General features: G+C 44.8%; 1 protein-coding gene across 1 annotated transcript in view; it reads right to left on the reverse strand.

Annotated features, from left to right (window-relative positions):
- RNF207 (ring finger protein 207) overlaps positions 1-13,072 on the reverse strand; it is a 183,890-nt gene that overhangs the window by 44,891 nt on the left and 125,927 nt on the right. Inside the window, 2 exon segments of the mRNA XM_044282148.1 lie at positions 5,806-5,878; positions 8,907-8,953. Of these exon segments, the coding sequence (XP_044138083.1) occupies positions 5,806-5,878; positions 8,907-8,953 (120 nt within the window).

Below are 13,072 nucleotides of genomic sequence, written 5' to 3' on the forward strand. Positions count from 1 at the left end.
AGGGGCGCATTTTTTGCGGGATAAGGTGACGGTTAGATTGGTACTATTTTGGTGGGCATACGCCTTTTTGATCGCTTACTGTTGTACTTTTTATGATGTAAGGTGACAAAATTTTTTATTCAGCAGTTTTTATTTACAGTGTTCATCTGAGGGGTTAGGTCATGTGATATGTTTATAGAGCTGGTCGATACGGACGCGGCAATACCTAATATGTCAAATTATTTTATTTTCCCTATTTTTAACATTTTTTTTAACTTTATTTGGGGGAAATTACATATTTTTATTTTTTTACTTGAAACTTTTAATTATTTGGGGGGAAAACTTTATTTTTCAACTTTTTTTTTCACTTTATTTGTTGTCCCACTTTGGGACTTCAACTTTTGGGGGTCTAATCCCCTTTACAATGCATTCTAATACTTCTGTATTGGAATGCATTAGCTGTATGAGTAATACAGTGTGTATTACTCACAGCTTCCAGCCTGTGAGATCCAGGGAGCTGGATCTCACAGGCTGGCTCGTCACAGAAAGGCAGCGCCGATGCCTAAGGAAGGCCTCGCACTGCCTTCCATGCCATCGGGTCCCCCCTACAGCCCTACGGGGACCCGATGGCACCGCCACCCGCCGCAACATGTAAAAGCCGCAAACCGCAGGTCAGAATTGACCTGCGGTTTGCGTCGATCACCGACACGGGGATGGGGGGGGGGGGTCACGGCCCCCCCCCCCCCCCGCATTGTCCCCGGGTTCCTGCTCAATGATTTAAGCAGGCACCCAGTTCCGATCACCGCCCGTCGTGCGACGGTGATCAGAAATACATAGGACGTACAGGTACGCCCTGTGTCCTTAAAGGGAACCTGTCACCAGGATTTTGTGTATAGAGCTGAGGATATGGGTTGCTAGATGGCCGCTAGCACATCCACAATACCCAGTCCCCATAGCTCTCTGTGCTTTTATTGTGTAAAAAAACGATTTGATATATCTGCAAATTAACCTGAGATGAGTAAGGGACAGTACTCATCTCAGGTTAATTTGCATATGTATCAAATCGTTTTTTTTTTACACAATAAAAGCACACAGAGCTATGGGGACTGGGTATTGTGGATGTGCTAGCAGCCGTCTAGCAACCCATGTCCTCAGCTCTATACCCAAAATCCAGGTTCCCTTTAACCTCTTCAGAACACATGAAGTACCGGTACGGCATGTTGTCTCGGTACTTAAGGACATATGACGTACAGGTACTGTACATATGACGTACAGGTATGACGTACAGGGCTGTATGGGGGACCCGATGGCATGGAAGGCAGCGCGATGCCTAAGGAAGGCATCGCGCTGCCTTCCGGTGACGAGACTGTGAGATCCAGCCCCTTGGATCTTACAGGCCGAAAGCTGTATGAGTAATACACACTGTATTACTCATACAGCCAATGCATTCCAATACAGAAGTATTGGAATGCACTGTAAAGGATTAGACCCCCAAAAGTTGAAGTCCCAAAGTGGGACAAAAAAAAAAGTTTTATCCGCCAAAAGTTACAAGTTTCAAGTAAAAATAAACAAAAATGTAATTTCCTCCAAATAAAATTGGTAAAAAATAGGGGGGGGGGGGGGGAGAGTAGACATATTAGGTATCGCCACGTCCGTATCTATAAACATATTTACATTACCTAACCCCTCAGATGAACACCGTAAAAATAAATAAAAAAAATGTTCTAAATAAACAATTTCTTTGTCACCTTACATCATAAAAAGTAAAACAGCAAGAGATCAAAAAGGTGTATGCCCACTAAAATAGTACCAATCTAACCGTCACCTCATGCCGCAAAACATAAGCCCCTACCTGAGATAATCACAAAAAATAAAAAAACTATGGCTCAGAATATGGAGACACTAAAACATAATTTTTTTTGTTTTAAAAAAGCTGTTATTGTGTAAAACCTACATAAATAAAAAAAAAGTATACATATTAGGTATCGCCGCATCCGTATCCACCGGCTCTATAAAAATATCACATGACCTAACCCCTCAGATGAACACTGTAAAAAATAAAAAATAAAAACTGTGCTAAATAAACCATTTTTTGTCACCTTACATCACAAAAAGTGTAATAGCAAGCGATCAAAAAGTCATATGCACCCCAAAATAATGCTAATCAAACCGTCATCTCATCCCACAAAAATCATACTCTACCCAAGATAATCGCCCAAAAAACTGAAAAAACTATGGCTCTCAGACTATGGAAACACTAAAACATGATTTTTTTGGTTTCAAAAATGATATCATTGTGCAAAACTTACATAAATAAAAAAAGTATACATATTAATTATCGCCGCATCCGTAATAACTTGCCCTATAAAGATATCACATGACCTGACCCCTCAGGTGAATACCGTAAAAAAAAAAAAAAGAAAACGGTTTAAAAAAAGCCATTTTTTGTCACCTTACATCACAAAAAGTGTAATAGCAAGCGATCAAAAAGTCACACGCACCTCAAAATAGTGCAAATCAAACCGTCATCTCATCCAGCAAAAATCATACCCTACCCAAGATAATCGCCCAAAAACTGAAAAAACTATGGCTCTTAGACTATGGAAACACTAAAACATGATTTTTTTTTTGTGTAAAACTTACATAAATAAATAAAAAAGTATACATATTAGGTATCGCCGCGACTGTGACAACCTGGTCTATAAAAATACCACATGATCTAACCTGTCAGATGAATGTTGTAGGGGGATTTCACAGCAGCTTGCAACAATATTTTTCTGACAAAATTACAGACATTAAAGGGGTTCTGCACTTTCAATTTTAACAAAAAATAAAAACGGTGCAAAAACAGCTATTTCTTGTTACCTTGCCTCACAAAAAGTGTAATATAGAGCAACCAAAAATCATATGTACCCTAAAATAGTACCAACAAAACTCCCACTCTATCCCGTAGTTTCTAAAATGGGGTCACTTTTTAGAGTCTACTCTAGGGGTGCATCAGGGGGGCTTCAAATGGGACATGGTGTAAAAAAAACTGTCCAGCAAAATCTGCCTTCCAAAAACCGTACGGCATTCCTTTCCTTGTGTGCCCGTACAGTGGTTTACGACCACATATGGGGTGTTTTTGTAAACTACAGAATCAGAGCCATAAATATTGAGTTTTGTTTGGCTGTCATCCCTTGCTTTGTTACTGGAAAAAAAAAAATCATTAAAATGGAAAATCTACCAAAAAAGTAAAATTTTGAAATTGTATCTATATTTTAAATGTATTCTTGCGACGAAAAAACAATCTCAGAATGGCCTGGATACGTCGAAGCGTTTTAAAGTTATTACCACTTAAAGTGACACTGGTCAGATTTGCAAAAAATGGCCTGGTCCTTAAGGTGAAATAAGGCTGTGTCCTAAAGGGGTTAAGAACCAGGACATCAGGGCATAACGCCCTATGTCCTAAACAGGTTAAAAAAAAAAGTATATGTTACTACATATATATATATATTATATATATATTTTTTTTTTTCTGGACTCTGCATGATGGAAAAGTGTAGTGTACCACGCTTTTACATCCATTTTTCCCAATGTATACGTTAAACGTAAGGCACAAACCAGTGGCGTACCGCCCATAGAGGCAGACCACGCCACTGCTATGGGGCCCGCGGCACTGGGGGGCCCGTAGCGCAGATAAGGCCCCGCCCACTGATGACCTGCAGCCGGCTATGCGGCTGCTTTTCTCCCCAGGGCCCCCCCCCCATGTTTAGCTGAATCGCCTCCCAGAGGCGCGGCTAAGTCCTCAACACCCGCCCCCCTCCTCAGCGCTGCGCTCTGAAACACCCGATCCTCCTCTCGTCGGCGTCCCAAATCCCGCACAGGCGCAGTGACGGCGATTGCCTGCGCCTGCGCTCTGATAATACGGCTGAGGGCAACAGCTTCAACATCGTCACTGGGCATGCGCCGAGCCCAGTGACGATGTTGAAGCTGTTGCCCTCAGCCGTATTATCAGAGCGCAGGCGCAGGCAATCGCCGGCACTGCGCCTGCGCGGGATTTGGGACGCCGACGAGAGGAGGATCGGGTGTTTGCAGAGCGCGGCGCTGAGGAGGGGGGCGGGTGTTGAGGACTTAGCCGCGCCTCTGGGAGGCGATTCAGCTAAATGATGGAGGCGTTAGTAGTTTTCATATTTAGGCGGGCACGGCACTAATCAGAGGGGCACCGTTCCTGGGCACCGTGGAGAAAGAAAAACGCCCCTCTGGGCTCCAGTCCTTACAGCAAGAATCGATTTTTAGAAGAAAGGACAAGACTGACATGGAAAAGAAGAACACAGATGGAAAAAAGGTACTTTATTAAACATGGATCCATGAGTACCTTTTTTCCATCTGTCTTGTTCTTTTGATTGTGAGTCTTGTCATTTCTTCAAAAAATCGATTCTTATGATATGTAAATGACGCTGTAAGGAGCCCAGAGGGGCGTTATTCTTTCTCCACTGTGCCCAGGAATGCCCCTCTGAAGTGCCGTGCCCGGCTAAATTTGAAAACTAATAACGCCTCCAAGTTCATCTAAATCGCCTCCCAAATCCGATCCTCCTCTCGCTGGCATCCCAAATCTCGCGCAGGCGCAGTGCCGGCGATTGCCTGCGCTATGATAAGATGACTGACGGCACTGCGCCTGCGTGGGATTTGGGATGCCGGCGAGAGGAGGATTGGGGTGTTTGCCGCAGAGCGCGGCACTGAGGAGGGGGGTGTTGAGCACTTAGCCGCGCCTCTGGGAGGCGATTTAGATGAACTTGGAGGCGTTATTCGTTTTCAAACTTAGCCGGGCACGGCACTTCAGAGGGGCGTTCCTGGGCACCGTGGAGAAAGAATAACGCCCCTCTGGGCTCCTTACAGCTTCATTTACATATCATAAGAATCGATTTTTTGAAGACATGACAAGACTCACAATCAAAAGAACAAGACAGATGGAAAACAGGTACTCTGTTAAACATGGATTCATGAAAAAAAAATTGGGGGTAAATTGCTAGTGACAGATTCCCTTTAAGGCTACTTTCACACTTGCGTTCAGAGCGGATCCGTCTGGTGTCTGCACAGATGGATCCGCACCTATAATGCAAACGCTTAGATCCGTTCAGAACGGATCCGTTTGCATTAACATGAACAAAAAAAAAAAAAAATTTATTTTTTTTGTTCATGATAGTGCAAACGGATCCGTTTTGACTTTACATTGAAAGTCAATGGGGGACGGATCCGTTTGAAAATTGAGCCACACTGTGTCAACTTCAAACGGATCCGTCCCCATTGACTTACATTGTAAGTCTGGACGGATCCGTTTGCCTCCGCACGGCCAGGCGGACACCCGAACGCTGCAAGCAGCGTTCAAGTGTCCGCCTGCTGAGCGGAGGACAGACGGAGCCATACTGATGCATTCTGAGCGGATCCGCATCCACTCAGAATGCATTAGGGCTGGACGGATCCGTTCGGTGCCGCTTGTGAGAGCCTTCAAACGGAACTCACAAGCGGAGACCCGAACGCAAGTGTGAAAGTAGCCTAACATGGCACCCCAAATAAGGAGACCTGCAGGCTGCAGCAGATATCCCATGTGACAGGTCACCCCCAGGAAACCCCTAACAGTTTCTGTAGGTCATGTATAAATTTATTTAATGGGGGTGTGGCATGGGAGGAGCAAAGTCAGGAAGTGGGAAGGGCCATGGTGGGTAGTGGGCGGGGTTAAGGGGCCCAATTCAGATTTTTGCTATGGGGCCCAGTGATTCCTATGTACGCCTCTGGCACAAACATTATATGAACCCAGCGAAACAGATATCATAAGTGGTCTCTTACTTGTAAGGTAGGTAGAAGGGAGGCGAGGTGAGAGAGTTGATCTTTAAAGGCCTTCTCCTTCTCTTCATATTGGCTTCAAACAGGAAAAAGGAGATGAGAGATTAACACACAACAGATCTTCCTACTGGAATCACTACAGTAGAAGGGCTTGTTCACACGACCGTGCCGTGTTTTGCGGCCAGCAAATTGCGGATCCGCAAAACACGGATGCCGTCCATGTGCCTTCCGCAATTTGCAGAACGGAACGGATGACCCTTTATAGAAATTACTATTCTTGTCCATTTTGCCTTAGGCCTCTTTCACAAGGGCGTCGCGTGTGCGGGCCGGATAGGATGCGGATGCGTCGCGGGAAAATCGTGTGATTTTGCCTGCGAGTGGGGTGAGTTTTGTATGCAATTGCGTTGCGTTATTCAGGTTATTTTTCGAGCGAGTGCAATGCATTTTGCACGCGCATGAGAAAAAACTGAATGTGGTTCCCAGACCCAAATCCCGACTTCTTCACAGAAGCTCGGGTTTGGGTTAGGTATTCTATAGATTTTTATATCTTCCCTTATAACATGGTTATAAGGGAAAATACTGTAATAGCATTCTTAATACAGAGTGCTAAGTAAATTAGGGATGGAGGGGTTAAAAAAATAAATGAAAAAAATTAAACTCACCTCATCCACTTGTTCGCACTGCCCGGTTCGTCTTCTTTCTTCTTCTTTGATGACCTGGGAGGAAAAGGACCTTTGGTGATGTCACTGCGCTCATCACATGGTCCATCACCATGGTGATAGACCATGTGATAGACCATGTGACTGACCATGTGATGAGCGCAGTGACGTCACCAAAGGTCCTTTTCCTCCCAGGTCATCAAAGAAGAAGAAAGAAGACGAGCCGGGCCGCGCAAACAAGTGGATGAGGTGAGTTTAATTTAATTTATTTTTTTCTACAGTCCCATTCACTTCTATGGGGCCTGCGTTGCGTGAAAAATGCACAATATAGAACATGCTGTGATTTTCATGCAACGCACAAGTAATGTGTAAAAAACATTGCTCATGTGCACAGCCCCATAGAAATGAATGGGTCCGGATTCAGTGCCGAAAACTCGCCAGTGTGAAAGGGGCCTGGAGCAACGGATGGAGTGCTGTCCGCATCTTTTGCGACCCCATTGAAGTGAATGGGTCTGCACCCAAGCCGCAAAAAACGCGGCTCTGATGCAGAACCAAACCACGATCGTGTGAATGAGCCCTAAGGCCTCTTTCACACGAACATATTTTTTTTCTGTTTCCGTTCTGTTTTTGCGGTTTGCAGTTGGTATGCGGAACCATTTATTTTAATGGCTCCACAAAAACAAAACGGAATGTACGTTTGCATTACGTTTCCGTATATCTGTTCTGCTAAAATATAGAACTTGTCCTATTATTGTCCGCAAATAACATTCCGTCACTAAATTCAAGTCAATGGGTCCGCAAAAAATACGGAATGCATATGGAACACATCCGTATTTTGCAGATCCATGCCCACTTTGCCCATGTGTTTACTGTTTAAACACATTACAGTACATTACAAGTAATGATTACAAATTTTCTATTTCCGTTTGCGATCGCATACGGAAACCATACAGAGATGTTTTTGCGGAAATACAGGACGGAAACAGAAACAAACAACGAAACAACGGATCCGCTGCAAAATACAGCAAAATACATATGGTCGTGTGAAAGAGGCCTAAAGCTGTAGACACCTAAAATACCAGTCAGGAGACGGCACATTCGGCCTACAGCTATTCCTCCCGACTTCCCATACAGCTGTACGCTCAGATCAGCCAAGCATGCATGTGTTCTCAGTAGAAAAGACCTCTGGCACTGACTTATCACCAGTGACAACAAAGGATTGGAAATGTTGAAATCCGACATTCCAGCTCTTTCTCCCTGTACTATACACATTAAATAGTGTGCTAATCTCACCAATGTCCGCTGGTGTGGCCGACCTCTAGTGGCTCTGTTCACATTTGTATCAGTGGTGGATTGGTTGTTTGACAGATCTTAGTGCAACCTACTGACCTACAAATTAGGTCCATTGTCTTAAAGGGGTTCTGCACTTTCAATTAACTGATGATCGGCGGGGGTCCGACACCCGGGACCCCCGCTGATCAGCTGTTTGAGAAGGCAGCGGCGCTCCAGCAGCACCGCGGCCTTCTCACTGTTTACCGCCGGGCCGCCCGCCCACTGACGTCACGACTTGTATCAACTAGAGTGGGCGCGGCTAAGCTCCATTCAAGTGAACAGAGCTTAGCCGCGCCCACGCTAGTTGATACAAGTCGTGACGTCAGTGGGCGGGCGGCCCGGCGGTAAACAGTGAGAAGGCCGCGGCGCTGCTGGAGCGCCGCTGCCTTCTCAAACAGCTGATCGGCGGGGGTCCCGGGTGTCGGACCCCCGCCGATCAGAAGCTGATGATCTATCCAGAGGATAGATCATCAGTAAATTGAAAGTGCAGAACCCCTTTAATGTCTGTCATTTTGTCAGAAAAATATTGTTGCAAGCTGCTGTGAAATCCCCCTACACAAAGTGAAGCGGGACTAATACAACAGCTTGTCTTCTCATTTATTCTTATAGATGGACCCTGCCCAGAAAATGCCATGTATGTACAGGTGAAACTCGAAAAATTAGAATATCGTGCAAAAGTCCATTTATTTCACTAATGCAAATTAAAAGGAATTGCATTAATGCAGTTTAAAATTAGAATATTGTGAAAAGGTTCAATATTCTAGGCTCAAAGTGTCACACTAGTCAGCTAATTAATCCATACCCCCTGAGCAAAGGGTACCTTAAAATTGTGACTTTGGGGTTTCATAAGCTGTAAGCCATAATCATCCAAATTATACCAAATAAAGGCTTGAAATATCTCGCTTTCCATGTAATGAGTCTATCTCATATATTAGGTTGCATTACTGAAATAAATGAACTTCTGCACCATATTCTAATTTTTTCGAGTTTCACCTGTACAATGTGATAGAGAATACCGTAAAGGCTTGTGCGGACCAATGTGGAGTTATGTGGTGAGCTCTGGAAATATAATATCTCTCCTAACTTCAGCAGACACCATCAGACAGTTCTCACCACTGAACAGCTTTCAGAAGGATCTTCTTGCGTTCTGCCAGCTTTTCCTGTGAAGATTCAAAGGGTCAAAAGACTGAAAGACACTAGAAATGTCAAGAGAAGTCAACAGGTTCTGTCATGTTCAGGCCGGTTTTAGACAAAATGTGGCCCTGGGCAAAATCTTGTAATAATGTACTAACAACAAAGTTACATTCTGTCGATTCCGTCCCTCCCTCACAGATTTGCACCCCATAAAGCGCCTCACACAGTTCTTCACCCTCATGGCCCCAGAATACGCCACATGCCCCCTCCCCTCACAGCAATGAGTTGCCCTTACTCACAGCATCTGAGAGTGTTAAAAACCGGAAGAGAGGGATTCCTCTTCAGGCGCGCTTTCCCCCAGCGGAGATCAGGCAAAGCACCCTGTTCTAAAAATGAGCCGCAGCCTGTACTAGGCTTTCAGGTTCATTGTTAGTATATCCCAGTTCAGGCCTCTAGGTGGCAGGACTAAACTGTGATATAGTGATTTCTATAAAAAATAATGGAGCAATTTACATCTGATGATTGTAAGTTGTGGTCTACTTCGGGGACTTAACAAAACATTAAAATTAAAATAACACCCATTCCCCAAAATAAATAAAAACTAGAAAAAATAGCATTATGGGCATCGCCGCATGCAAAAACGCCCATACTATTAAAATATATTTAAAAAAGTTGGTGAATGGCGTAACAGAATTTTTTTTTAAAAAGGACGATTTACATTTTTTTCATCACTTTATCTCCCAAGAATATTTAATAAAAAGCGATTAAGTTATACACAACCCAAAATGGTATTGTCAAAAACGACAGATCGTACTGCAAAAAATCAGCCCCCACACATATCCGTGGCCATAACTATAAAAAGTTATGAGGGTCAGAATATCACGATGAAAAGAAAAAAAAAATGTTTACGAAGTGAGTCCTGATGAGGCTTAGCTTGCTGCAGTGAGCGGACCTATAGAGGTCCCGAGCTGGGTTGCCACCTTTTGCAACAAAAAATACTGGTTACACAAGTTAAAAAGGTTTGTGTGGGTTAATACGGGTGTTATTTGATCATATTTTACATTTTGCTCTCAATAAAATCAAATGTTTCACTGTTGGGGACACCCTGTGTATTTAAGTGTTATTTAGCCTCTATTTTTAAAAAGCGTCTGTGGGGATTTGAACCAACAACCTTCATACATTAAAGGAAAGAACCTTAACCACTAGGCTATAAAATCTGAATGCTAAAGCATTGCTGAAAAACCTCATAGAAGTTTCTCTTGTGTTAAAAACCGCATAGAAGTTTTTCTTGTATTATACAGCAATGGCAATTAGCATTGAGCTATATAGCCCACTGGTTAAGGTTCTTGCCTTTAATGTAGATGGTTGTGAGTTCAAATCCCCTAAAATAGAGTCTAAATTAGATTTATATACACAGGGTGTCCCTAAGAATAATGCTTGGGAATAACTTTTCATGTTCATAACACTGACTCCATATAGCAGGGACTCCTAAGCTGGAAAAGTCCCCACTGTTCAACCTTCTGCAATCTGGAGGAGGGGGCCCCTTAGAGGATTGGGGCCCTGGGCAATTGCCCAGTTTGCCCCCCCCCCTCCCCTAACGCCGGCCCTGATAGATAGATAGATAGTATAAGAAATTAAATTTCACGGCACCTCCAAGGCGTAAAATCAGAAAAGACTTTTATTCACCAGAATGGTGAATAAAAGTCTATTCTGATTTTATGCTTTGGAGGTGCCGTGGAATTTCTTATACTATTTATCTGAAGGGGGATCGCCTTCACAGCCGCTGGCACTCCGTTGATACTGATACACTGCAGTGCCGCCCCAATCGCTTTATTTTAGATAGATAGATAGATAGATAGGAGACAGACGATAAATATTATAAATAGATATTAGATAAACAGATAAATATTATTTAGGTCACTTTATGGTGATGGGCTAAATGAATCTCTTTCTTCTTTGCTGGCGGATATGTGTGATTTTGTACACAAAATTAAGTAATATAATTCAATTCAGGAAACACCAAATAAAAAAAGTTGGTTTGGTTACATACAGATGTAGGACTGCTAGGTAAATCACTTCCCTTGCTCCTGATGCAATCATGCAGTGTCAGTAGCAATTCTACGGATGTATTGGTTAGTACCACTGTTGTGTGCAAACACTTTTTAATATGTGTGACTAGTATAACACCCAAGAGTGGTATTACTATTCTTTCACTCCGCTCCTGTCTTTTACTGCTAACACCAATGTCATGCTTGTATTTATTTGCAGGTCCTTCACCATTGTGCATTGATATGATTATTATGCAACTGATTATCACTTGTTATATGCTTGGTTCACCGTCAGGTGGCAGTGTCAATGGCAGAGCTATAGAGAAAACTCACCATTCCATTCTCCCCCCTCTGGGCAGAAGTGGGCCAGTCCTGCTTCCTACCAGCAGGGAGGGGCAGCAGTTTCCAGTTAGTTCTAGTGCGAGTTCTAAGCTAGTCTGGACAGGAGTAAGGTGTGGCACGCCTATGTCAGCCAGAGCAGCCTAAGCTGCAGAGTGCACGCCAGCCACAGAGGGGTTAATCCACAATCTTTACCAGTGATGGCGTATTTTATTTTTGCCCAGCCAGAGTGGGAAAACAGAAATCCACCCAGCCCAACACGGGAAACAGTGACTCTGCCCACAAGGATTCGCCCCCTGGACCAGCCAGTTTAAGTCAGCAAGGAGGAAGCAAGATGGCGCTCCGACCAAACTGGGTAGAGATGGTGTGGGGAGACAAGCCTGAGGTACAGGCTACCCTTGCTGAGATCCACATTTCCCAAGTGAAGCGGGCATTGGAAGAAGAAGCCGAGGTGTCCGCTATGCCGGCTGATGCGGCAGAGGTGGCAGGAGTGTCCACTCTGCCGCCCAGAATTGTCCTACCCTCAGCAAGGTTCAACCCGATGATCCCATCAGAAGTCATGGCCCACCCTCGGACAACGTGGGATTACAAGAAAGCCGTGTGGAAGAGTGGGGGATACAAGTCCTGGACCACCCGTGGCCGGGGGATCCGAAATTGGAGTGACGCCTGGGCACAGTCATCTGGTTTTCAGTGGAGAGAGAGAGAGCAGCTTGCTGGAGGACGACGAGAGCGGAGAGGAGCTGTTTGTGGGAAGCCAATCTGTAAAGCTTCCCTATATTCCCCAGGCCCGCCATAGTTTGTATGCAGGGGACCGCGTAGAGTATACCTCCATGGGTTCCACAATGGGACGGTTCGCCACTGGTGTGACCCTGCTGGACAAGCCCCTAGTCCCCATTCCAGTATACGAACGCTGGCCGGAGGATCCAGCAGCCCAAGCACGAGTACGCTGCCTACAAGAGACCGCGGAGGGAGTCCTCCGTTTTCAAGAAAAGCCTCACCCCCAGCCGGAGCTACTGCTGCTGGCCTACTGCCTCAACCTATCTTCAAGCTGGAATACCAAGTAACCACCACGTTCTCGTACAACTCCACGGTGGTCAACTATCAGCTGCCCTGGAAGATGCCGTCAGCATCAGCACGGAGTCCTCGGTTCCCAACAAAACCAGCAGAGCCTTAATAGCAGCAGCCCCTGAAGCCGGAGATGCTGAGTTCCCCTGCCCCGGCAGGAGGTTCCAGCACCTTTAAAACAAGAAGTGGCCGCAGCTATCACCAGCATTACCAGCCGGTCACAACCATATTCCTTTACTAGAGGGCAGTGGAGCTCCACCACTGCAGCACCACTTGCCTACAAAGGGCAGGAGCAACCCCTGTTGAGCTTCAGCAGCTCCAGCAGTGAAGAGGATTTCAAGTTCTTCCTCTAAGGAGCAGCCCTTCTGTCAACTAAAGTAAGGAAAAAATCATGGACTACCGGAGCCACATCTTGGACTTAGCTTGAAAGGTGAGAACTTTTTGTCCATTTTCAGTTTTTGTGGCCGTTTGGTCCTCACTCAGAGGGTCATGGTTCGTTAGGTCTCCGCCCATCTGCAAAAAGTGCCTTCAAGTTGCGCCCATCAGTGCTAAATACCCTTTTTCTCCCTTCTCAGGATAAGTGAGAACCCCACCTGCCTTAAAGGTTCTCACAAAAATTGCTGTAATTTATAATATTGTTCTACCTCATGTGATCAATAGTGGGAGCCCTGCCTGTGTTTTTTAAAGCTTACC

This window comes from Bufo gargarizans, chromosome 2 (genome assembly GCF_014858855.1).
Source record: "Bufo gargarizans isolate SCDJY-AF-19 chromosome 2, ASM1485885v1, whole genome shotgun sequence".
NCBI lineage: Eukaryota > Metazoa > Chordata > Amphibia > Anura > Bufonidae > Bufo > Bufo gargarizans.